The sequence below is a fragment of the Polypterus senegalus genome, chromosome 8 (genome assembly GCF_016835505.1).
Source record: "Polypterus senegalus isolate Bchr_013 chromosome 8, ASM1683550v1, whole genome shotgun sequence".
Classification (NCBI taxonomy): domain Eukaryota; kingdom Metazoa; phylum Chordata; class Cladistia; order Polypteriformes; family Polypteridae; genus Polypterus; species Polypterus senegalus.
Window position 1 is genome coordinate 121,112,337 of NC_053161.1, and position 25,091 is coordinate 121,137,427.

The following is a 25,091-nucleotide window of genomic DNA, read 5'->3' on the forward strand; positions in this document are numbered from 1 at the left end:
TACTCTTATGCAGGTACAAGAAAGATCTCACCCTGTCTGTCTGTGGACAAACAGCTTCTGTGGTTAAGTGTAACTAAGCTGCTTAGGCCCTCGCAGCTCAAGTAACTGATCACGGGAGTCTTTAATACACCCTGCTTTCATTTTCTCAGTATCCGTTACTGTTACAGGCAGTGCAGACATAAGACAGCTTTCTTGTCCTCTTCACGACTCCATCTAAGTTCACAGTTTGTATGAATTGCAGTCATGACAAGCTGGCACCTGGGTTTGTGTGCATTGCAGTCTGTCTGGAAATTTAAAATCCATTTATCTGATTGGTAGTGGCAGAAGCCAGATCAATTATAATTTTAAATAAGACTAGAAACTGGTAAATAAGTTCAGAAAAAAAGAAAAAAATGAGAAATATGGCACTTCTGTAAAAAGGCTGCTGCTTGAACTTGGAGACCTGTTAGCATTTTGTTGCAATTAGCAGAAACAATGCGTCATCGATGGGCGGAGGGAATTTTAACACTTACAGCATTTATGTTAGTGTTCACCAAAGATGTTCTAGTATGCCAGTATCTTTTTAAGACAAGTTAGGTAGTGTATAGAGCTTCTTTATTTTGTTATTTATCTGTACGTTGTGGTAGGATCCTGATAAATAAAAGATGGGAAGAAATTATTTGGTTTGATGCAAAAAGTCACAGGGCAGGATAGCAGCTTGTTAGGTACCACTGAGTGTTGTGATCTGGTTTAAGGTCCCACTGTTTCTGTGTTTCATTTCAGTGTGTTGTGCTGTATTTATCTTGGTTTACTGCAGGGACTCCACTTTTTCATCTTTAGAACATTATCATACTGCCATTGTCATTAGTTACCTCTTTTATATTTTAGGAAAACTGAAATGCTAACAGCAACCCAATTCATTTGAATATCGGTTATTTGTGGCTGCCAAAAGTAAAAGTGTTTTGAAAGCGCAAGGCGTGTGATTCATAGCTTGAGTGTACTCTTTTATAATCTATACTAATTGTTGCCTGACTTTTTTTTTAGTTTTGAAGAGTGGACTTTTGAATTAGCACTTCACAATGTCCATGTCAAGTGATGTTATATAGTGCTTTATTTACAATTACTCTACAGGGTGGGCCATTTATATGGATACACCTTAATAAAATGGGAATGGTTGGTGATATTAACTTCCTGTTTGTGGCACATTAGTATATGTGAGGAGGAAAACTTTTCAAGATGGGTGGTGACCATGGTGGCCATTTTGAAGTTGGCCATTTTGGATCCAACTTTTTTTTTTTTCAATAGGAAGAGGGTCATGTGACACATCAAACTTATTGGGAATTTCACAAGAAAAACAATGGTGTGCTTGGTTTTAACGTAACTTTATTCTTTCATGAGTTATTTACAAGTTTCTCTTTGTTTACAGCCATTGACATGTCGCAGAGGTTAACACGTGAGGAGCGGATAGAAATTGTGTTGATGTCTGGTGAACGCAGTAACCGGGTCATTGCAGCAGATTTCAATGCAAGACACCCTACGAGACCACCCATCTCCCATGCTACAGTTAGCAAACTGCTTGCTAAGTTTCGTGAAACTGGTTCAGTGTTGGATTTGCCAAAATGTGGGCGCATGAAAACTGTCACTAATGAAGAAACATCAGTGGCTGTCCTAGCTTCATTCAACAAGAGCCCAAAGCGTAGCATTCACCTCATGTCACTGGAGAGTGGCATTAGTCGAACATCCCTTCGGCGGATATTAGCTACTCACAAATGGCACCCTTACAAACTCCAGCTACTGCAGCATCTCAACGAGGATGACCCAGATCGGCGCACTGAATTTGCAGAATGGGCAAAACAAAAATTGGAACAGGACCCTCAGTTTATGCAGAAGATTTTGTTCAGTGATGAGGCAAACTTTTATGTGAATGGTGAAGTTAACAAACAAAACCACCGCTATTGGTCTGACACTAACCCACATTGGATAGATCCCTCCAAGACTGTTGGAACAAAAATTGATGGTATGGTGTGGTATATGGGGTACAAAGATAGTGGGGCCATTCTTCATCAATGGAAACCTCAAGGCCACTGGATATGCGAAATTGCTACATGATGATGTGTTTCCCTCTTTATGCACTGAAGCTGGCACGTTCCCTGAGTTTTTCCAGCAAGATGGTGCACCACCACATTATGGGTGTCAGGTCCGAGCATTCCTTGATGAACAGTTTCCTGGAAAGTGGATTGGTCGTCGGGCCAGTTGAATGGCCCCAAGGTCTCCCGATCTGACCCCCTTAGACTTTTATCTTTGGGGTCATCTGAAGGCAATTGTCTATGCTGTGAAGATACGAGATGTGCAGCACCTGAAACTACGGATACTGGAAGCCTGTGCTAGCATTTCTCCTGCGGTGTTGCTATCAGTGTGTGAAGAGTGGGAGAAGAGGGTTGCATTGACAATCCAACACAATGGGCAGCACATTGAACACATTTTATAAGTGGTCAGAAACTTGTAAATAACTCATGAAAACATTAAAACCAAGCACACCATTGTTTTTCTTGTGAAATTCCCAAAAAGTTTGATGTGTAACATGACCCTCTTCCTATTGGAAAAAACAAAAGTTGGATCCAAAATGGCCGACTTCAAAATGGCCACCATGGTCACCACCCATCTTGAAAAGTTTCCCCCCTCACATATACTAATGTGCCACAAAGAGGAAGTTAATATCACCAACCATTCCCATTTTATTAAGGTGTATCCATATAAATGGCCCACCCTGTATATTAACACAGAAACCACAGAAATTGATCTTTTACTGGGATCTTAGTGATGGCTGTTTCTGTAACAAGTTGTAGTAATTATTTTTATTCAAATTCATAAAATTACAGAAATTTAAGTTGCATTGAATTACTTGTGTCAGCTGGAAAGGTTTTTTTTTTTAGTTTTTTTGTTATTTGGTAGGCTTTCGTCTGCAATGACTCTACAGTATATTCTTCAGTATGTTCTAGTTAGATAATCTATTCCCATATCATTAGTTATTTTTGTCTTTTTCTCCTCCAGTGTGACTTCTAAGATTGTTTTAATACTATCATCACACTGAATTTGTCTGATCCGGTTTTTCTGCCTTAGTCTCATTAAACCAAATAACTGTTCTTTGGAAATCATTTTCCCCAATACCCACTTTTCAAATGTCTCCAATAATTTGACGACTACTTTTCTTATTCTGCAAGATTCCAACCCATAAATTAGTACACTCTGCATCAATAGAATAGAAATGAATAGAACAGAGTAGCCTAGAATAGAATTTTATTTGTCTCCAGGGGAAAATTCGGCTTTTAACATTTATGTCTTGATAATCATTTTAATCAAGTTCTTATTTACTGCACCTTTCAGCCATTGACTTGTTTTGTAAAATGACTTTTTTCACCATTGCAAATATTTTTTCTTCTTGCTACCATTTAGAATCAGCAAAGATTAGATTTTAAAAATATCAGAAACACTTAACCTAATGTCTGTTTTCTCATTTATCCTTTATTTCTATGTATTCATCATGCTCTCTGATTAGTATAGTCAACCTTGTTTTCTTGATATTGATTTTAATGGCAAAGCTAGTTGATGTCTGTATCATCCATTATTCTCTGTTTGCAAAGCCTGACAAAAATATGTTTTTTTAATAATCTTTCTCAGTCACTCCCTTTTTACATTTACTTTTGGTTTTCTAAGATGCTCTTCTATTAGATAATTAGTCATTTGTAAAGTTTATATCAGAATTTACCTGTGAACTTGTTATAGTACTCCATACCTGTGCTGTAAAAAGATGTATATAAAAATAAACTGAATTGATACTTAATAACAGATTTCATAATAGCAATCCATTCCTCATTAACATCTATAGTAAGGCAAGTGAAGTGTCTTATTAGACAAATATTTAACTGAGTGTCAGAGATATTACAATATCTAGCTCTGTGAGCATATTGGGAGAATCATTGACATTAGCAGAGTTTGCTACACAGAAATTATTTTTGTTGTTCAACAACCGAGCTAGGACACAGCCAAACTCAAAGTTGAAATAAAGCAGAATTCAAGCCCTAATTATTTTTGTTTTTGTTTGAAATCTGTTGAAGTGGTCTTTCCTTTCTCTGGTCAAAGTTCAGTCACTCTATTTTGTACATTGCCATCATTTATAAAGAAATCCCTGCAATGCCACACATCTGCAACAATGAAATCCCCAGGAGCCTCATTTATAAAACTTTGAATGAAAGTAAACATATAGCCAGAAGATGAGAAAATGCATACACCACAAAAATGTAATTTATAAAACTTGGCGTAGGCACCTTTGCTACACAATTTATAATTTATAAATTACAATGATTTGGCAAATGTCTGTACATGAATGTGCCAGCATGAATCTGCTATATATGGACTATGCTAATCAACCCCATACATATGCAAACATGATGCTGCAGACCTTCATTGGTTGGTAGAGCAGTCTCCCATCTGACACATCCAGACACCATAACCTGCATTTAAGAGGTCCTATGGTGTACTCCACAACTGAGTGTGCTAAGAATATGCGTGGCGTTGTAGTGCCTCTTTTTTGCACTCTGGGAGGTTAGGGAACAGCATAAGAAACCAGCATCTGAAAGCACAGCCACAATCACCTAGCACATGTAATAACATGATTGCTGTTACAATTAATATTATAGGCCATATGAAAAACTGAGAGTTCAGTCTCCTCTTGGTATCACAGATGGCATTTGCATTAATGGAATGTAACTGATTCCATTACATAACATAACATAACATAACAAAAGCAGATTAATTCTCACTAGGTCAACTGCCCTGATTATATTAGGAAAAGTACACCTTCCTGCAAATTGCCTTTTTATACTTAAACCATACAGTAGCTGAATGCAGGGTGTCATAAGTCAGTTTTATGCCTTTCTGGTACAGTGGGCCGAAGCTTGACTGAGAGATTCCTGACCTGGTGGACAGTTCTTTCTGGTAGTGGTCTGTTGCCAGGAAGTCAGGCCATTTTTAAAACCTTGATAAGAGCAGGTATAACCCAATTTCGGAAGTCTGTCCTTCTAATGAAAGACCCAGCTCAGAACATAGCTTTAAGAAAATGGCTCTTGGAAGTTTAAATTGGCTTATAAGCGTATGAGCCAGTCATCTTCAGGGGCAAAAAAATCCTAACAGTCCCTAAAAGTTTATTCCCTTCATATATGACCGTTTGCATACTCTTCAAGCAGTACCAAACAGGCCAGGTTTTGTCAAACTATTAGGCTATGAATAGTATGTATGGAACTATACAGTATTTATTACTTTCTGTACTTAGGAAATGAAACACACTTGTGTTTTACTTTATGCAGTTATTGACAATGGATTGCTTTGTGTCTAATCATTAAAAGAGAAAAAAGGTAGCAAATATAAATGGAGGAAAATCCAAGTAAGTTATTCAGTGCAAATATTCAACATTGTCCTTCTTAAAACTCAGCCAAAGCAAAGTCTTCTTTCTTCTTCTTCTTTTGGCTATTCCTGTTAGGGGTCGCCACAGTGAATCATCTTCTTCCCTATCTTTCTGTCCTCTGCATCTTGTTCTGTCACACCCATCACCTGCATCTCTTTTCTCATCACATCCATAAACCTTTGCTAAGGTCTTCATCTTTTCATTTTCCCTGGCAGCTCTATCCTTAGCATCCTTCTCAATATACCCAGCTCGCCTCTCTGACTGTCTCCAAACCGTCCCACTTGAGCTGACACTCAAATGTACTCATTTCTAATCCTATCCATCCTTGTCACACCTAATGCAAATCTTAGCATCTTTAACTCTGCCACCTCCAGCTCTGTTTCCTGCTTTCTGATCAGTGCCACCATCTCCAACCCATATAACATAGCTGGTCTCACTACCATCCTGTAGACCTTCCCTTTCACTCTTGCTGATACTCGTCTGTCACAAATTACTCCTGAGACTCTTCTCCACCCATTTTACCCGCCATCACTCTCCTCTTCACCTCTCTTCCACAATCCCCATTACTCTGTACTGTTGATCCCAAGTTTTTAAACTCATCCACCTTTGCCAACTCTACTCACTGCACCCTCACCATTCCACTGACCACCCTCTCATTCACACACATGTATTCTGTCTTGTTCCTACTGACCTTCATTCTTCTTCTCTCCAGAGCATATCTCCACCTCTCCAGGGTCTCTTCAACCTGCTGCCTACTATTGCTACAGATCACAATGTCATCAGCAAACATCATAGTCCATGGGGACTCCTGTCTAATCTTGTCTGTCAACCTATCCATCACCATTGTAAATAAGAAAGGGCTCAGAGCCAATCCCTGATGTAATCCCAACTCCACGTTGAATGCATCTGTCACTCCTACTGCAGACCTCACCACTGTCACACTTCCCTCATACATATCCTGTACAACTCTTATGTACTTCTCTGCCACTTCCGACTTCCTCATACAATACCACAGTTCCTCTCGAGGCACCCTGTCATATGCTTTCTCCAGGTCCACAAAGATGCAATGAACCTCCTTCTGGCCTTCTCTAAACTTCTCCATCAACATCTTCAGAGCAAACATTGCATCTCTGGTGCTCTTTCTTGGCATGAAACCATACTGCTGCTCACTAATCACTACCTCACTTCTTAACCTAGCTTCCACTACTCTTTCCCATAACTTCATGCTGTGGCTCATCAATTGTATTCCCCTGTAGTTACTGCAGTCCTGCACACCCCCCTTATTCATAAAAATCAGCACCAATAGACGTCTTATGCCTCAGGCATCCTCTCACTTTCCAAGATTCCATTAAACAGTCTGGTTAAAAACTCCACTGTCATCTCTCCTAAACACCTCCATGCTTCCATAGGTATGTCGTCTGGGCCAACAGCCTTTCCATTTTTCATCCTCTTCATAGCTGTCCTTACTTCCTCCTTGCTAATCCATTGCACTTCCTGATTCACTAGCTCCACATCATCCAACCACTTCTCTCTCTCATTCTCTTCATTCATGAGCCTCTCAAAGTAATCTTTACATCTGCTCAACACACTCTCCTCGCTTGTGAGTACATTTCCATTTTTATCCTTAATCACCCTAACCTGCCACACATCTTTCCCAGCTCAGTCCCTCAGTCTAGCCAATTGGTACAGGTCCTTTTCTCCCTCCTTAGTGTCCATCCTCTCATACAACTTATACGCCTTTTCTTTAGCCTTTGCCACCTCTCTCTTCACCTTGCGCCTTATCTCCTTGTACTCTTGTCTACTTTCTGCATCTCTCGGACTATCCCACTTCTTCTTTGCTATCCTCTTTCTCTGTACACACTCCTGTATTTCCTCATTCCACCACCAGGTTTCCTTTTCCTCCTTCCTCTTTCCAGATGTCACGCCAAGCACCCTTCTTCCTGTCACCCATACTACATCTGCTGTAGTTTCCCAGCTGTCTGGTAACTCTTCACTGCCACCCAGTGCCTGTCTCACCTCCTCCCTAAACTCAACCTTGCAGTCTTCCTTTTTTAACTTCCACCATTTGATCCTTGGCTCTTCCCTCACTCTCTTCCTCTGCTTGATCTCCAACGTTATCTTGCAGACCACCATCCTGTGCTGCTTAACTACACTTTCCCCTGCCACCACTTGGAAGTCTTCAATCTCCTTCAGATCAACTCTTCTGCATAGGATATAATCTACCTGTATGCATTTTCCTCCACTCTTGTATGTAACCTCCCTCTTCTTAAAATACGTATTCACCACAGCCATGTCCATCCTTTTGGCAAAATTCACTATCCTCTGACCTTCCTCATTCCTCTCCTTGACACCATACCTACCCATCACCTCCTCGTTTCCTCTGTTCCCTTCACCAACATGCCCACTGAATTCCGCTCCAATCATTACTTTCTGTCCGTTGGGTACACCGTTCATCACTTCATCCAACTCAGTCCAAAAATCTTCTTTCTCACCCATTGCTTACCCAACTTACGGTGCATATGCACTAACAACAAAAGTAGCCAAAGTAGAGTCTGTATATCGTATTCATCAGTTTTGAGGGTTAATATGTTTATCACTTCAACCCACATTATATTAATTTCTCAGTGATATGAATTGTTGTTGGCAGCACAATGGTGCAGTGATAGCACTGCTGCCTTAAGGTAAGGAGACCTGGGTTCACTTCCCGGGTCCAACCTGCGTGGAGTTTCCATGTTCTGTTCTGTTCTCATGGTGTCTGTGTGGATTTCCACCGGGTGCTCCAGTTTCCTCCCACTGTCCAAAGACATGCAGGTTAGGTGCGTTGGCGATCCTAAATTGTCCCTAGTGTGTGCTTGGTGTGTGTGTGTGCCCTGCCATGGGCTGGCACCTGCCCAGGATTTTTTCCTGCCTTGCACCCTGTGTTGGTTGGGATTGGCTTGATGAGACCCCCGTGACCCTGTGTTAGGATATATAGTGGGTGACTGACTGAATTGTTGAGCATATGAGCTGTCATTTAGCTGGTTTGGTTGCATTTCCCTGCTTTATTAAAGGTGTCATCATTTGCCATTTTCTCTGAAGTTTTCTGAATGGATGAGACAGAATTGATGGACGTATGCGTGTGATTTCTTTTCAGGTGTTCTTTGATAAATCTTTTATAAACAGAATAAATAAGAAATTAAATTGAATAGCTTATCATAATAAAATTAAATGTTGTGACAGGCGCCTGGCGTCCATGCCCAGCCGGGACGCCCCTGCACACTGTATTCAGGGGGAGCACCCCTGGACAGTGCAATACCTCCCCCTGGACGCTAGATGGCCACCCCCCTGGGCTGGTGTAGTGCCTTGGTTTCCCACAGGGCTCCCTGGCAATTGGAGTTGGGGGCAGCCCTGTTGGGTCCCGCAGGTACCGTCAGGGGGTGCTGTGTTTGGGCAACAGCTTCATCACACCTGGAAGTGCTGCCGGATCTTGGTCATCCAACACCTGGAGCACTTCCAGGTGACCTATAAAAGGAAGCCAGCAACCACCACTCATCGGCCAGAGTGGGGTGAAGGAGGACAGTTGTGAGGGAGGAGTGGTGGTGCCAAGGAAGAGAAGAGTGCTTGTGCTGTATTGTACTGGTGTTTGGGACTGTGTTGTGGCTGGGGGGAGTACGTGGAAGATGTGCCCTCCAGCTGGAGTAATAAAAAGTCCTTTTATTTTACACGTGCCTCCCGTGTCCAATCTGTGTCGGGTCCGGCATTATATAGTGCCTTTCACAATGTCCAAAAATGTAATAAACATGTTCTGAATGCTAATTTTACTCCCTATCTGTCTTCATTCCAACAATTTTCCATTTGCTTTTTTTTATTAACTATTTAGACAGTGAATTCTCTTGTCCTTGTGCCTCTTCTAAATCCAGAATGGTTGTCTCCTATTAGATCTGCCTTTAAGTAATTTTTTGAATATGATCAGCAGCTGCACTGTGATTTTATAAGATTAGGTTAGAATGGATATGCTTTATTTGTTATGTTCTTCATCTTCAGTGAGTCCTCTGTGTATTTATCAACAATGTTGATATCTTAACAGAATCCACTAAGGCCTTTTCTCCAAAAGGTTTCTTATATATTTTGGATTCCTTCTGTTTTGTTTTGTTTAATTGTTTCATGCACTTTAATGTTTCTCTTATCAAGCCAGAAGTTTCATGTTCTTCATACTAAACTTTTTTTAGGTTGCTGGGTCTGTCTACTTTCATAAGGTCTTTGATGTTAGTCTATTTTTACTTTAAATTTCAATTACAATGGCTTGCCAATATGTATTATTTTCTATTTCATCACCTCTTTGTTGTCAGATATTTCACTTTCTTATTCAACTGTTCAAATTGTTCTGTTGTTGAATTTCTTCCAGTTGTTGACATTATTTATTGATCTTAATATGAACAGTACTGATAGTGCATAAAATAGACGTACCATAACAGATATTTATTGGGATCTAGGAGTATCTGAAAGTAATTTTAGCAGTGATGAACTGCACATTTATACTCTTTTTGTCATGTAATGGATTTATATATGTACTGGATATTTACTGGCCAAAGCTGTACTTAGATTTCCAGACACTAGAGTCAAGTGATAAGATAGGTTAAGTCTGTAGGGTTTACTTTCTGTCAGACATTTTGAAGAGTCATCCATCTATGCATTTATACTGTGCATGGTTTGTACTTAGAATATATATGTTAATTTTAAAGCAAAATCAGTTCTAGGAAAGAAAGAATCTGGAGTTTCTGAGATAATGGAGTGGTGGCTCTCAGGCTAAGGATCTGGGCTGGTATCTGGAAGATTGCCTGTTTAAATCCCTTTACTGCCAGAAGGGATCCTACTCGGTTGGGCCCTTGAGGAAAGGGGTGGTTTACAATGGCTAACCCTGTACTCTGACCCACCCCCCCAAGGTCATACAGGGAAACAATTTCTCCTTGGGGACTAATACAAAAAAAAAATAAGGTAAGTGTTTCACAAGTAATATTTGCTGGTTATGGTACTTGGAAGTGGCCATGCTTTGTATCTTTGATGGAGATATAAGGAGAAACAACCAGCTTGAAGATGGGGCTTCAGCTGGCTCGAAATCTTGCATGTTGTAATCTGTTCAGTTAGCCAATAAATTTGCTTGAATTCTCACTGTTGTCTGTATAAAGAAAAATAATTGTGGCCTTAGACTAGAAGCTTCAGCATTAATTTCGCAATTTTTTTGTAAAGTGTTTGGCTTTGGAACAATTTGAAGTAGTATTTGTTAATATGGTAGAGTACTGAGAAAATTTAAAGATGGTATATATATGCAGGGGGAAAAGAAAAAAATCATGAATGGAGTGAAATAATAGCTTGATAATGAACTTTCTTAACATGTAAATTTAGCATTGGCCTGTTTCGTTGATAAACCCTTGATAAGTGGCTTAACCTCTGTCCTTTTTCATTTTCTCCTTATATTTTTAGAACCTACTCAGAAAACGATTGTACAGCTGTTGCTCCTACTGACCCCTGTCTCAGCCCCACAAAAGCAGAGCAGATTTACAATAAAACTGCCAAACAGTGCCTGGAGGAGATATCTGGTAGGTAGCACAAGCATCAGCTCTAATTTAAACTGTCTTAAGCTTTAAAAATAGCTCTCTGGATTTAACTAAAGCCTCTTTCAAGAAGTATAGATCAGCTGTGAATAATGTGTTGTAGCTCTCAACTAATACTGAGACCTTCTAATGAAGTTTTTTTATTTTTATTTTAAAAGTTTTCTGCCATGAAAGATATTTACTTAAACCCCAGCTACTTAAGTCATGGTATGGAGTGATGCAGTAGAAGTGTCATTTTATTCTAACATATCTTGTTTTTAATTTGACTTCTATATTAATTTAATTTGCTCATATTTACTAGTTTAGAGCATTATTGTGTCATCTCACGAAAAAAAACATCATGGGGTGTATTCACATTTTATATGAACTTTAAAAAATAAATAAGTGCTCACAATTCTATGATTTTTTTCCTGTCTTTTAAAATATACTTTGAAATCTTGCTTCTTTTGAAATATTTTTTTTTGCTTGTTAATGATTGCATAAAATTCCTCTAAAGTAGTTTGCTCATTTAGCATTTACTGTACTACCTGAGTATCACAAGCAAATAAACACCTTTTTCCCTGATGACAAACTATGTTTTCTGGGTTATAATCACTAGTTTTATTCAAAAATATATGTTAACAAACAACAGAGACAAAAGCAAAAGGCAGCAAATGCTAAAGAACAGCTGCCATGCTAATGTCATTCAAAAGCAATGGCTTAAATAATCAAGAGATTTCAATTGAAATAAAAGAGTACAATCTTAAAATGGTAAAGAAAACATGAACTTCTTTTAAGTTCTAAAAAAAGTGATAAAAGAGTAATCTTGTAAATTGACACAATTAAGTTAAAACCATGGAAATGAGGATAGGAGTCCATTTAAAATCAAGCATCAGTTGCAATGTGTTTAAAATAGCAGAACGTGTTCAGATTGTTTTGTGATTACTTCATTTGAATTATGATTTAATATGGAGCGCAGAGTTATTTTTATCGCGGGTGCCTTTTTAAATGGGATATTTAGAGAAAGGACACTCCCATTCTGATTTTAAAGCAATACAGTGTTTAGTGTAACATGCAAGCCTCCTAGTGGGCAGAAAGAGTGATGCAAAAATTAGTTTAACATTCAAACAAAGGAATTGACTCAGGCAGCAGCCAGTTATTTTTTTTTTTTATTTTAAACATTTTGTTGCCATAATTGACTAAATTAACAGCTCTTGGAAATAAAGATTCAAATAATTTTTTACTGTAATTTGATGTCCAAAGTTGTCTAGTGTAAGAATACCTAAAAGTTGGAACCATGTTCTGAAATTTCTGCATGGTGTTTATTTTGATAAATGTAAATAATATATCCATCTGTATCCAGTTTAGTCACCAAATCTCTGAATTTTGCATGGTCTCCGTGAAGAGAGAGGTGGTTAAAAAAAGGGCATATGATGAGTTGTATGAGAGGTTGAACACTAAGGAGGGAGAAAAGGACCTGTACCAATTGGCAAGACTGAGGGACCGAGCTGGGAAAGATGTGCAGCAGGTTAGGGTGATAAGGGATAAAGATGGAAATGTACTCACAAGCGAGGAGAGTGTGTTGAGCAGATGGAAACAGTACTTTGAGAGGCTGATGAATGAAGAGAACAAGAGAGAGAAGAGGTTGGATGATATGGAGATAGTGAATCAGGAAGTGCAATGGATTACCAAGTAGGAAGTAAGGACAGCTATGAAGAGGATGAAAAATGGAAAGGCCGTTGGCCCAGATGACATACCAATGGAAGCTTGGAGGTGTTTAGGAGAGATGGCAGTGGTGTTTTTAACCAGATTGTTTAATGGAATCTTGGAAAGTGAGAGGATGCCTGAGGAGTGGAGAAGAAGTGTACTGGTGCCGATATTTAAGAATAAGGGGGATATGCAGGATTGTAGTAACTACAGGGAAATAAAATTGATGAGCCACAGCATGAAGTTATGAGAAAGAGTAGTGGAAGCTAGCTTAAGAAATGAAGTGATGATTAGTGAGTAGCAGTATGGTTTCATGCCAAGAAAGAGCACCACAGATGCAATGTTTGCTCTGAGGATGTTGATGGAGAAGTTTAGAGAAGGCCAGAAGGATTTGCATTGCGTCTTTGTGGACCTGGAGAAAGCATATGACAGGGTGCCTCGAGAGGAACTGTGGTATTGTATGAGGAAGTCGGGAATGGCAGACAAGTACGTAACAGTTGTACAGGATATGTACGAGGGAAGTGTGACAGTGGTGAAGTCTGCGGTAAGAGTGACGGATGCATTCAACGTGGAGTTGGGATTTCATCAGGGATCAGCTCTGAGCCCTTTCTTATTTGCAATGGTGATGGACAGATGATAGACAAGATTAGACAGGGGTCCCCATGGAATATGATGTTTACTGATGACATTGTTATCTGTAGCGATAGTAGGGGGCAGGTTGAGGAGACCCTGGAGAGGTGGAGATATGCTCTAGAGAGGAGAGGAATGAAAGTCAGTAGGAACAAGATAGAATACATACTTGTAAATGAGAGGGAGGTCAGTGGAATGGTGAGGATGTAAGGAGTTGAGTTGGTGAAGGTGGATGAGTTTAAATACTTGGGATCAACAGTACAGAGTAATGGGGATTGTGGAAGAGAGGTGAAAAAGAGAGTGTAGGCAGGGTGGAATGGGTGGAGAAGAGTCTCAGGAGTAATTTGTGACAGACGGGTATCAGCAAGAGTAAAAGGGAATGTCTACAGGACGGTAGTGAGACCAGCTATGTTATGTGGGTTGGTTCTGGCACTGACCAGAAAGCAGGAGACAGAGCTGGAGGTGGCAGAGTTAAAGATGCTAAGATTTGCATTGGGTGTGACGAGGATGAATAGGATTAGAAATGAGGACATTAGAGGGTCAGCTCAAGTTGGACGGTTTGGAGACAAAGTCAGATAGGCGAGATTGTGTTGGTTTAGACATGTGCAGAGGAGAGATGCTGGGTATATTAGGAGAAGGATGCTAAGTATAACGCTGCCAGGGAAGGGGAAAAGAGGAAGGCCTAAGCGAAGGTTTATGGATGTGGTGAGAGAGGACATGCAGGTGATGGGTGTACAGAACAAGATGCAGAGGACAGAAAGATATCGAAGAAGATGATCCGCTGTGGTGACCCCTAACGGGAGCAGCCGAAAGAAGAAGAAGAAGAAGAAGAGGACTGGGGAAAGCCCATTTAGGACTGAAGCCAGGAAACACTTCTTCCCCTAAAGAATGTTTGCAATCTGGAACAAACTACCAAGTCACAGTTCAGTTACTTCGACATCCTTTCAGAAGCGTCAGGATGAGATGTTGGCACAGCTTAAATATTTGCTGCACAAATGAGCTTAATGAATTGAATGGTCTCCTCTCATTTGCCAGGTTTCTTACATTCTTATGTATGAGTGAGATTATGCCCTAAATTTGATGCCTGCCCTGGTCTAAAGGCTGCTCCATGGCCCTGTACTAGGCTGAGTGGATTCACAAAATGAATGAACGGATGGAAAGATACTGTGACATCCCATCGAATAAAACACACTCAGGAGCCGTTAGTCCAGGGTAGTCTTCCAAATGCTGACTGGCTTTTTATTTGAAATGTCGCAATATAAACAGTGCCCTACCGCCACCCAATGTCTGGGTCATGGGAGCACCTCCAAAATAATAAATATAATTTGTCCTATCTGCCTCTTGCCTGCCCTTTAACTGTTCGCTTTCTTCTCAACCTGATGCTGTCTTTCTCTCCCCAAAAACAACTACCACTTCCGACTCCCTCACCCTTTTTCTCCATGCATTCTTAATTAACCCTGATCCTCTCTCTAGGGAGGTGCCCCAAGCCCTTACAAAGTGTGTTCCCCCAAGACCCCAACCCAACATTGTTTCCACTCCCTACAGCCCATGCAGTGGGAAGACACATCACAATGCATTGTAAGCATAATTTATATAAATAAAATGGATTTTATGTCCTAATTATAACAATAATCATCCAATGATCAGTGTGAGAGTAATAAATTGTAAAATGAAATTCACACAGGCTCAAATACACAATAATCAAGAAATGAAAAAGTATGTAAATTTTTATTATGGTTTTTTAAAAGGCAGATACTATGAAGTCCATGTCCAAAAGCAGTTAAAATTTTCTAAAAGAAAGTTTTAATATCCATATATTCTTTGCATTTTCTATAAGCAATAATGTATGCAATGGAAAAAATATATTAAAATGATCTCAAATTCATAATACTTGAGTGCATGCCTTGAGCATGGGAAAGGCACCATATAAATAAAATGTATTATTATTATTAGATCAGGCAGTGAGTTCAATATCAATAGGTGCTAAAATAATTGAGTACCATGTTAACCCAGCCTAGAGCCAAATACTGGGATAAAGGTACTACTAAATAATGAAGCCTTTGCACTGTGGTTTTACTCATGCAGGATATTGTAATACATTATTCCACCACATAAATAAGCCTCAGAAGACTTTAAATAGAGTGTTATACGTGCTTATCAGCATAGATAGTGCTATGTAACCATACCACAATGTTTTGTAATTCATTTGTGTACTTTTAGATTTACAGCCTACAAACAGAGAGAGAGAGTTAACTCAATAATACCATCTTTCCAGTGTGATTACCCCATCAAATCAGTGACAGCATTATATTTGCAGATTATGCTATTTAAGACAGGTTGGCAGTTACTAATATACTGTTCAGGATGGTCCAGATTTAATTATGCAGATCCAGATCGTCTAGCTAACTATGATTTATGTGGGGACGATTCCAGTTCGGTGCAAAGATGATTCTTCATGTAGTCAGTTTGCACACTTCTCGATGGTCTGTGATTTTCCGGTGATTTTCTATGTAATAAACATAATAAGGGGCGGCACAATGGTGCAGTGGGTAGCGCTGCTGTCTCGCAATTAGGAGACCCGGGTTTACTTCACAGGTCCTCCCTGCGTGGCATTTGCATGCTCTCCCCGTGTCTGCGTGGGTTTCCTCCGGGTACTCCGGTTTCCTCCCACAGTCCAAAGACATGCAGGTTGACTGGATTGGCGATCCGAAATTGTCCCTAGTGTGTGCTTGGGGTGTGTGTGTCCTGAGGTGGGCTGGTGCCCTGCACAGGGTTTGTTTCCTGCCTTGCATCCTGTGCTGGCTGGGATTGGCTCCAGCAGACCCCTGTGACCCTGTAGTTAGGATATAGTGGGTTGGATAATGGGTAGATAAACTTAATTAGTTATAGCATAATGAAAATTGCATAATTAGATCTGGACCACCCTACACATTGTGTGAGCAGATCAATTTCGGCACATGGTGGTGGGCACCAACCTTGGTATCAAGAACATTTAAGGAGCAGCAACCTCCTGACTTCTGCACACTTGACACATTCATGTGCAGTATGTGAAGAGAATATGTCACAACCCCAGAAAATCCAGTCAATAGTGGTTCTGTCATCACAATCATAAAAGGTGCTGATAGAATCTGACACAGCCTGTACAGAGGACAAACAAGCTACAATCAGTCAATTAAAGCCAATGTCACATTACCTATTTAGTGGGTAGGTCAGAGCAGCCAGTTGCAGTTACTTATTTATGCACTGGACAATGTCAATTTACAAGACTGAAGTACACTGGCCATGTCAGATTTAGCAACCGCAGGATGACTTTCCAGTACAGTCACACTGGTCATTTTTCTGACTACCAATAGTTTGCTGTCTGAAGAAGGCAGTGCTGTACAAAGGGTTAACAGGTACAGCAAGCTCAGCTGCAACCTCATCCCATTTGTCTTTTTTCATTTTGCTCTGCTATATAAAACACAAAATATAATACAGTCTTCAGTTTGCGAGTTCCAAAACATGCACGTTCATTATTCCTCATTGCTGAATTATAAGCATCATCCTTCTTGATGATTCATTCATTTATTGTCCTGTCTCGTGCACACATAACTAAATACAAAATCTAACCGGTTTGATTTCATCAGAACGAGTCAAAGACTATTTGGAATGAGTCTCTAGGAATGTCAAACTACTGTAAGTGACTGCGTCCAACTCACTAAGATTATGTAATTGAAAGCTGTGACTGAAATCACTGGAAAACTCTTGAAATGTGACATAGGCTTAAGAGAGTACAACAGTGGTTCTAAGAGAGGCATTCCATTGTTTGAAGTTGAGGGTCTGCATAGCTGGAATGTCATTTTTGTTTCTGATAATATCTGTTCATGTTGTTTCACACCTTTTTCTTTCATCAGGAAGATAGAAATGCTGTGTAAATAGTAATACATCTTTCATTATTAATACTATTTCAGATGATCTCATGTGTTTTCTAACAGATAGGCAGGCAGAGGGCTCCTTTAAGGCTTGTTTTGACACATAGCTCTGCTGCATGGCTCATTACACGTGCTTTCAAGCAGCTTGCGAAATTAGCCAAGGAGGTACTGTGTGGAGTGATTGTACACATTGGCTCAGAACTCAAATTTTTTTTTTTTTGTATTTTTTTTTTAAACACTGCTGTGTGCAAATCTGGCTGGAGTATTGATTGTGTAGTGACACCATGCATGTGCAAAGCATGTTGGACAGTGGTGTAAAATGTGAGGTGGAGTATATTTACAGTGCAAATGCATGAAAGTTCTGTGCATGGCTGCTTTAGTTTTGTGAGGAAAAATTGGCCTCGCAGGGCATCATGGGACACACATCTAAGCCAGTGTAATGATGAATTTCCTGGAATATATTTGCCATACAAGGTCACCAGTGAGCCTGCATATTCACTGCAAAAAAACCCTTTTTTCGAATTTCACCGATCAAAACTAGTGATGACAAATCTTGTCATGTGTATTGCATAACAGGCTATATCAGGCCAATTTGGTGCTGAAAATTAAACAAATACTTCTGTATTGGGCTTGTAGGAAGAATCCTGAGTACTTAAATAAAAAAAAAACACTGAAAAAGAAGAAATATGAAAATTCCACACATTGACCAGAATTTGAACCTAAACTCCTCAACAGAAGTTTTCAATCTCATATTTTCACATAGAATGGAGATTAAAAACTTTCTTATTTAATATGAGTCTATGGTGAGACAACAGCATCAAAACATCCATGAACAATCTCACATTTCTCATGTTGTATAATTTACATTTGAAGTCAACCAGTTGTAGCTCACAATATCCCAAATCATCAATTTTTACTGAAATTTTGCCCAATAACTCACCTTTGGGAAATGTTTTTGGGCCTTCATAAGTAAACAAGTATTTGATTTGTAGACCCACCTCTCGTTGTTACATTTTAATTCCTATCCTCAACTAGAGTACTAGAGTACCTTGGAATGATTTAGTGGCTGGCTGTGAAACTGCAAGGGTGAATTAATCTTCAACTTGCTGAAGTATCTTGGATTTACACGAGTTCCAGGCCTATTCTTTTCCTAACAATGTTTTTACTCACTTTTCTTTGAATTTTACATGTGTTAAGGGTATATTTTTCACACACTTTAGAAAGTTTAACTTTTAACAGAGAACCAGAGACACATGAAATAAGCTACCAAGTAGTGTGGTAGAGAGTAGGACTCTATGGACTTTCAAAACTAGACTTAATAACATTTTAATAAAATTAAATGGAAGCAACCTTGGGTTTGTGAAAGGTGCTCTCTAAATGTAACTTATTATTATTGTTATTTTATTATAGGAGCAGTGGGCTTTGTTGGACTGAGTAGTCTGTTCTTGTCTTGATTGTTCTAATGTTCTCTCTAGGGTTGTACACGTCTCTCAGTGAACTTTACATTGTTGCTATTACATGAAACATAATATTACCCAGTAAAAAAGTTGGTACTGTGTTGGACCAATGAATGGTGATTTTAATCAAATGCTCAGGTACATCTCAGCATGCTTTGCCTTATTTTTTCCAGGGGTGACTTATTTAACAATATTTTAGTAAAACTGCATGCATTTGGGATGTTATAAGCATACAATTGGATGACATGATTAATTGACACTTTAGATTTTTTGTTATTGCTGACTGTTGTCCACACCACAATGCTCTTTGAAGTGAAGAGTTGAATGTGAGAAATACAGATGAAGACCATCCAAATGAACAAATAACATATTTAAAATATATTTTATTAATCTGATGAATAAAATTATCCAAGCAGGAAGGGTTACTGTGTGAAAAAGTAGCTGCCCCTTATACCCATTAACAGATTGTATCACCATTTAGTTCATGACTTCAAGCAAATGCATCCTATAATTGAGTAATAATGACCTGACTTCAGACATGATTCTTGGATTGCTACCTGACATTGCTTCCAGTACAACAGTTTATTACCACATTAAGCTAAAGGAGCACCTTTTCAAATATGAACTCCTCTGCACATGTAACTGGTGGAACCTCATTTGACATCCACATTTAAAGGAACATTAAGACACCTTTTCTCACTCACACTTACATGAATGTACCTGAAATTTCAGTATATGACCTGACCTGAATGGGCGGCATGGTGGTACAGTGGGTAGCACTGCTGCCTCACTTCCCGGGTCCCCCCTGTGTGAAGTTTGCATGCTCTCCCCGTGTCTGCGTAGGTTTCCTCCGGGTGCTCCAGTTTCCTCCCACAGTCCAAAGACATGCAGATTAGGTGCATTGACGATCCTAAATTGTCCCTAGTGTGTGTTTGGTGTGTGGGTGTGTGTGTGCCCTGCGGTGGGCTGGCACCCTGCCCGGGGTTTGTTTCCTGCCTTGAACCCTGTGTTGGCTGGGATTGGCTCCAGCAGACCCCCGTGACCCTGTAGTTCGGATATAGCGGGTTGGATAATGGATGGATGGATGGACCTGACCTGAACAGTTAGTTCTAGCAGAATCATTGCAAGCAAAGACATTGAAACGGACTTGAATCACTAAACTGAACAGTTGTTGCAGAATTATTGCAAGACAGTAGAAGTAGGTTAAAAAAAATTCACATTTTTAATGTGCTCTGTTCCTGCATCAGAAAATCTCTGACAGACTTTTACTTCCAGTCTCATGATACACTAGTAGGTGTTTCTCATTTCTGCCATTTGGATAAAATTTCCAAACACTGCATTGCTCTGATAAAAAAAGATTTCAGTGCTTCAACATGTCATTTCTCTTATATATGTGCTGTTCAAAATGCTTTCAATGAAAAACTCTTTCTCTCCATTTCAATCCATTCAAATGAGATGCCATTATAAATAACTTTCTATAAGCACCAGCTACCACCTCCCTGAATGTCAGCCCAGATCTTTTCAAAAGTTGCTCTAGGAGGTGCTGTTTCTAACAAACAGGGTAGCTTTTGCAATTCACTAGCATCTCTGCTGCCATGGTAGCCAGCAGCAGCCGGCACTGCAGCAGGGGAGGAGAGAGAGACATACATCCACAAATGCAGGCTGAATACTAAGAACAAGAAAAATCCTTGTGCAAGGCTCTGCTCCGCTGGCTCGTTTCAGCTATTATTGAGCTCTGACGTGGGAAATCCATTTGCTTGTGTGTGGTAGCTATTTGGGGAAGATGAGAGAAGGCAACCTATGTGCTGTTCAACTCACTTGAACTGAGGGAGGCAAAGATTAATATATTATCTCTCCCTGCACCTTTTCTTGGGATGAAAAAAGAAGAAAGAATGAAGTGTAAAAGCTACCTTTCTGCTGGAGGAACTGCGGCTAGCTAGTTTTTGGCTGAAGTGACTGTAAGAATTTTGTAGCTTGAGGATTATTCTGCTGCTGGAAACTGAGGAATCACGGCAGGACATTGAACTACTGCAGAATGTGCTAGGAGTGTTGGATTGATCGATGCAAGTAAATGGAAGCTGCAAAAGGAAAAGCGAACTGGAGGGCAGCACTCAGATTGTACCCACTGGATGAGAGTTTGTGTGGGAGAGTCCCTCACTGAATGGATTCTACAAGTTTTTGGTTTCTTTTTTCTTCTTTTCTGGTTCTGGATTAGACAGCTCTAATGATTTAATTTAAATTCTGTGAAAGCCAAACAGGACAATTGTGCATATCAAAGCCTCCAGTATGCAAAGGGCCACAGAGTTGTCAGTCTTTCAAGGCAAGACCGCCAGTGGCAAAGCACAATCCACCCTGCGCAAGCAGAAGTCACTCGGCAATCTGACAACTCTAACTAAAGGAGAGAAAAAGACTTTCTCCTTTGACTTGTCAGAACCCAAGGATCACACGAAAAAGAATTGCTGTTCTCTCAAAGGAAATGCAAAGCTTCACACAAACTCTCTTTCAAAAGCTCTTTCTAAATCGGAGCAATCTCTCTTTTCGGGTTACTCTACTGCCCAGACTCTGGTAGCTACAAATGACAATGACGCTAAGCTGGCAACTGGTCGCTGCAGTCCGTGCAGCAGCAGCGCTATGCAGGGCACAAGTGTGGGATGCCAGTGGGCACATGTAAGAACTCCCAAAAAAGTTAGTGAAGTCACAGATGAAGAAGGTAGCAGCAGTAGGTCTGATGATGAGGCAACACTGTCTCATAGCTCTGCTATTACCAGCAGCAAGGACTGGGCCACTGAAGACGATGGCTGTCCTCGAGAAGGCACTGCTCACCTAGACCAGGAGGTCATACTTACAATGTTGGGAGATTTGGAGCAGGCCCTGTACATGCATAACTTAAGTAAGTGCAACCTTGGGGCATACAGGAGGATTCCATTTGATGATTATGTTCCTCCTTGATGACTAGTATTTTATTTTACATTCTTTTAAGATTTGTATGTCGTATTTTATAACCTTTACTACTTATAAGACCTTCTCCTGCTAATTTTCCTTTAGTTAATTGCAAATTATTCATTCTGTTTCTAGAAATAAATATGCACATATAAGTTAGGTCAAAAAATAATACCTATGGTACAGTCAGTTATACATTAACATAAACCAAGATTATTATCATGGTGCTTTCTAAAGAAATAGTCTCTATTTTACAGGTATTACAATTCATGGTAGAGCCATGAATTAGTATGATGAGTAACACCTTATTACAGGTGTTATTATTTATTAGGATATGCACAAATTATTAATTTTTTTTGAATGAAAGGGGTACCCATGAATTCCTGACTGGAAGGTCTGAGGCATGGAGTCTGCATGTCCTCTTCATGTACGTCTCCACTTCCTCTAGCAGTTTTTCACTAAAATAATTTAATTATTCATTCAGACAGTCACTGAACCAACTACTGGGGGATCATGGCAGTATTGTGTGTAAGGCAAGATCCAAACCTGGACAGGACTGTTAAAAGGCACACTTACACATGAATGCCATACTCTTACTTATACTGAGCCAATGTAAGTTTGAAAACCTGCTTGGCTAACCACTGTGCCACTATGTCATTCAAGTTCATTTTATATCGGATTTTGTGTAATAAATAATATAGCCTAACCCAGTAAGACACAGACACATACACTCACACATTCATTCATATTAAGTCAACTAGCATGCATGTTTTTAGAATGAGGGTGGAAACTGAAGCAAAACAAAGAGGAGGTTTATGTAGAGCCTCCACAGTGAGAATCTTTGGTAAGTCCGTGGAGCTGTGGAGCTAAAATATTAAATACTGCCTGCCATTCAAACCCCACAAGTTAATTAATACATCTTTACTTTATGTGGCAAGATTTGCACATAGGATCATCAGGAAGAACATTAAGAAAGGTATATAGATAGATTGTATACATAAACAATTATTTCGTTTAAAAAGAAATTCTAAGTTGCTGCAAATTGTTGGTGTACTCTGCAGTGAAGTGGCTTAATTTAGATCTAGCACTTTGCTATTTGGAAACACCCTCAGTTCTTTTGCAACTTAGCTGGAATAAATAAGGTAATAAAATGTATTAAATGAATTGGTGACAAATATGTAAGAGTAATACAGATAGCACTAATGTCTTACAGTTTCAACGTCCTAATTCAAATCCTGGCCTGTTTGCCTGTGGTATTTAGTATATTTTTATTAAAGTAGTTCCAAACCTGTTGGATAAAAATTCACCAATTATAGTTACTACAGTCCTAGAGTTATCCCTTTTCAATACTAATGTGAATCCTTGTGTGTGGTCTATGTAGCACAAGTGTTTGATGGCCTTGAACAGATATTTATTTCATTTTATCTGATTCAGGCTCACAGGGCTGCGCAGCCTATCCTGATAGGATCCGACACAAGTCAGAAACCAAACCCTGGACTGGGTGCTTCACATTCTTAGGATGTAAGTTTACAGCAGCCACATAACCTCGCATACATATCTTTGGGATGCTTGAGAAACACCAGAGTCCTGGGATAAATAAGATCACACAGACTCTGGGAGAATGTGCAGAATTGACACAAACTGTGACCAGGGCTGGGTTTCCTATCCAGCCTCCTGGACATGTGAAGCAGCAGTGCTAAGCAGTGCATAACTGTGCCCTCCCTTCATGCTGTTAGCTACGAATAAGCTCTGCCTACTGATTTGCCACTTGTTGCTTCCTTGTTTTCTGAAAGATAGTGAAGGCCTACTGTAGGGCTATAAATTTGGATGATATTATTAGTAAGCTGAGTGTATTGCTTGATTTGTTTATTCTAAAGTCAGTATTTATTAAGAATGTCAGAAAGAGAAACACTTGAATTTACTTAATTGTCCTTGTAATATGTTGTCATTGCTACTCTTTTTTTCTGAAGATCTTTAGTTTGAGGCTCATTTTTATATTTATTTTGTTGGATTCCTCCCTCCTCCTCACTATAATTAGACTACGCAAATTTGAAAATGATGGATGGATGGATGGATGGAAATTTAAAAATGGATGGGTAGATTTTTATTTAATATGCATGTATTAAGTTACACCGCTCCTTAAAAAAAAAAACAATCTGAAGAACTGGAGTGTGTATTGTGGGTGGTAAGCAATGTTGGCTCAACGGCCTAAGCGATTAGGATTAACTTTCAGCCCACATACTGTACTGTCTGCACTGAATTTGCACGTCCTTCCTATGACTCCATGGGTTCCCTCTGGCAACTTTGTTTTTTTCTTTCCGATCAATAAAATGTCCATTCCACTAATTTGGATGAAATGAGTAGAGTAAATGGATGGATTGAGGTTAATTGGTGGCTCTAAACTGGATTCAGTTCCCTTCTGCACAAATGAATGTGTATTTAATTTAAAATGCATAAATTTGTCATTTTTAAGTGAGGTAAGGTTTACAAATTTATCGAAAATCAAAACCTTAAATCTCTCATACTCACACACACACACACCCATCCACTATATGTGTGTAAGGAGCACTTAGTGCTCATATAAAGTGTTAGGGTGCCAGACAGTTTTCCCCTTTTAATCTTTGGATGAATAAAGTAAACAGCCTCCTGATGGCGTAATAATAAACATAAATCGCCTCTAAGGCTGAAGCAAAGAAAATCTCTTTTTAGTGGTGAAAATTAGGAGACTCCATTCTCTCTAAGATTTGGATCCAAATGAAAGACTGCCATTTGAAGAGCGTCTCCCTTTTACAGTGATCCCACCTGGAAGGAGCATAGTCAGTCGTCCTCAGGTGGCATCTTCTCTGTGCTGAGCAAGAAAAAAAAAAGACAAGCCTATTGATGGCAGTGCCTCCTCTCGCCCTGGTGGGGTATTACAAATCTTGGATGAAACCTTGAATTGTCCTTCAGACATGCATAAGTGACAATATATACACATATATACATAGTGGTTTAAATTATTAATAGGGTGGTGTAGTTCACTACAGATGTTTGTTAATCTTACTAATTAACAAATTTTGCTATTGGTTATTTTAAAATCTAAATGGCATGGTGGCACCCGCTTTTAGCTCCATGGTCCTGGTTGCACTCTTAGGCTTTGTTCACTAAAAGTGACTTGATTCATATTTTTGTTTAATATCCATTTTTGTTTTTTATCGTTCAAATTAGTCTTGCAAGTAATCCGAGTCCGATATCAGTCTATTCAAATACAGATGTGACATAACAGATCTCCATAAACACAAACAGTACTGTATGCTTGTTGCTGTTGTACTTTCCATTATTTTCAGAGCAAGACATCTGTAAATTCATTAACTTGTGATGTCAAGGAGTGTTTGTGTGTGTGTCTGCGTGTGTATGTTCACCATGTGATGGGCCGCTGCTTCCCTGTCCTTCTTGC

The 25,091-nt window shown here is 39.5% G+C and overlaps 1 protein-coding gene across 9 annotated transcripts in view; it reads left to right on the forward strand.

Moving 5' to 3' along the window:
* The window catches only part of nav3 (neuron navigator 3), a 544,841-nt gene that overhangs the window by 337,399 nt on the left and 182,351 nt on the right, over positions 1-25,091 (forward strand). For 8 of the 9 annotated variants that reach the window (XM_039761717.1, XM_039761722.1, XM_039761719.1 and 5 more), the window contains one exon: positions 10,901-11,016. In XM_039761717.1, coding sequence (XP_039617651.1) covers positions 10,901-11,016 — 116 coding nt within the window. Of the gene's footprint in view, positions 1-10,900; positions 11,017-20,855; positions 21,606-25,091 lie in introns of those variants that run through there. The other variant, XM_039761725.1, reaches the window with a different exon arrangement.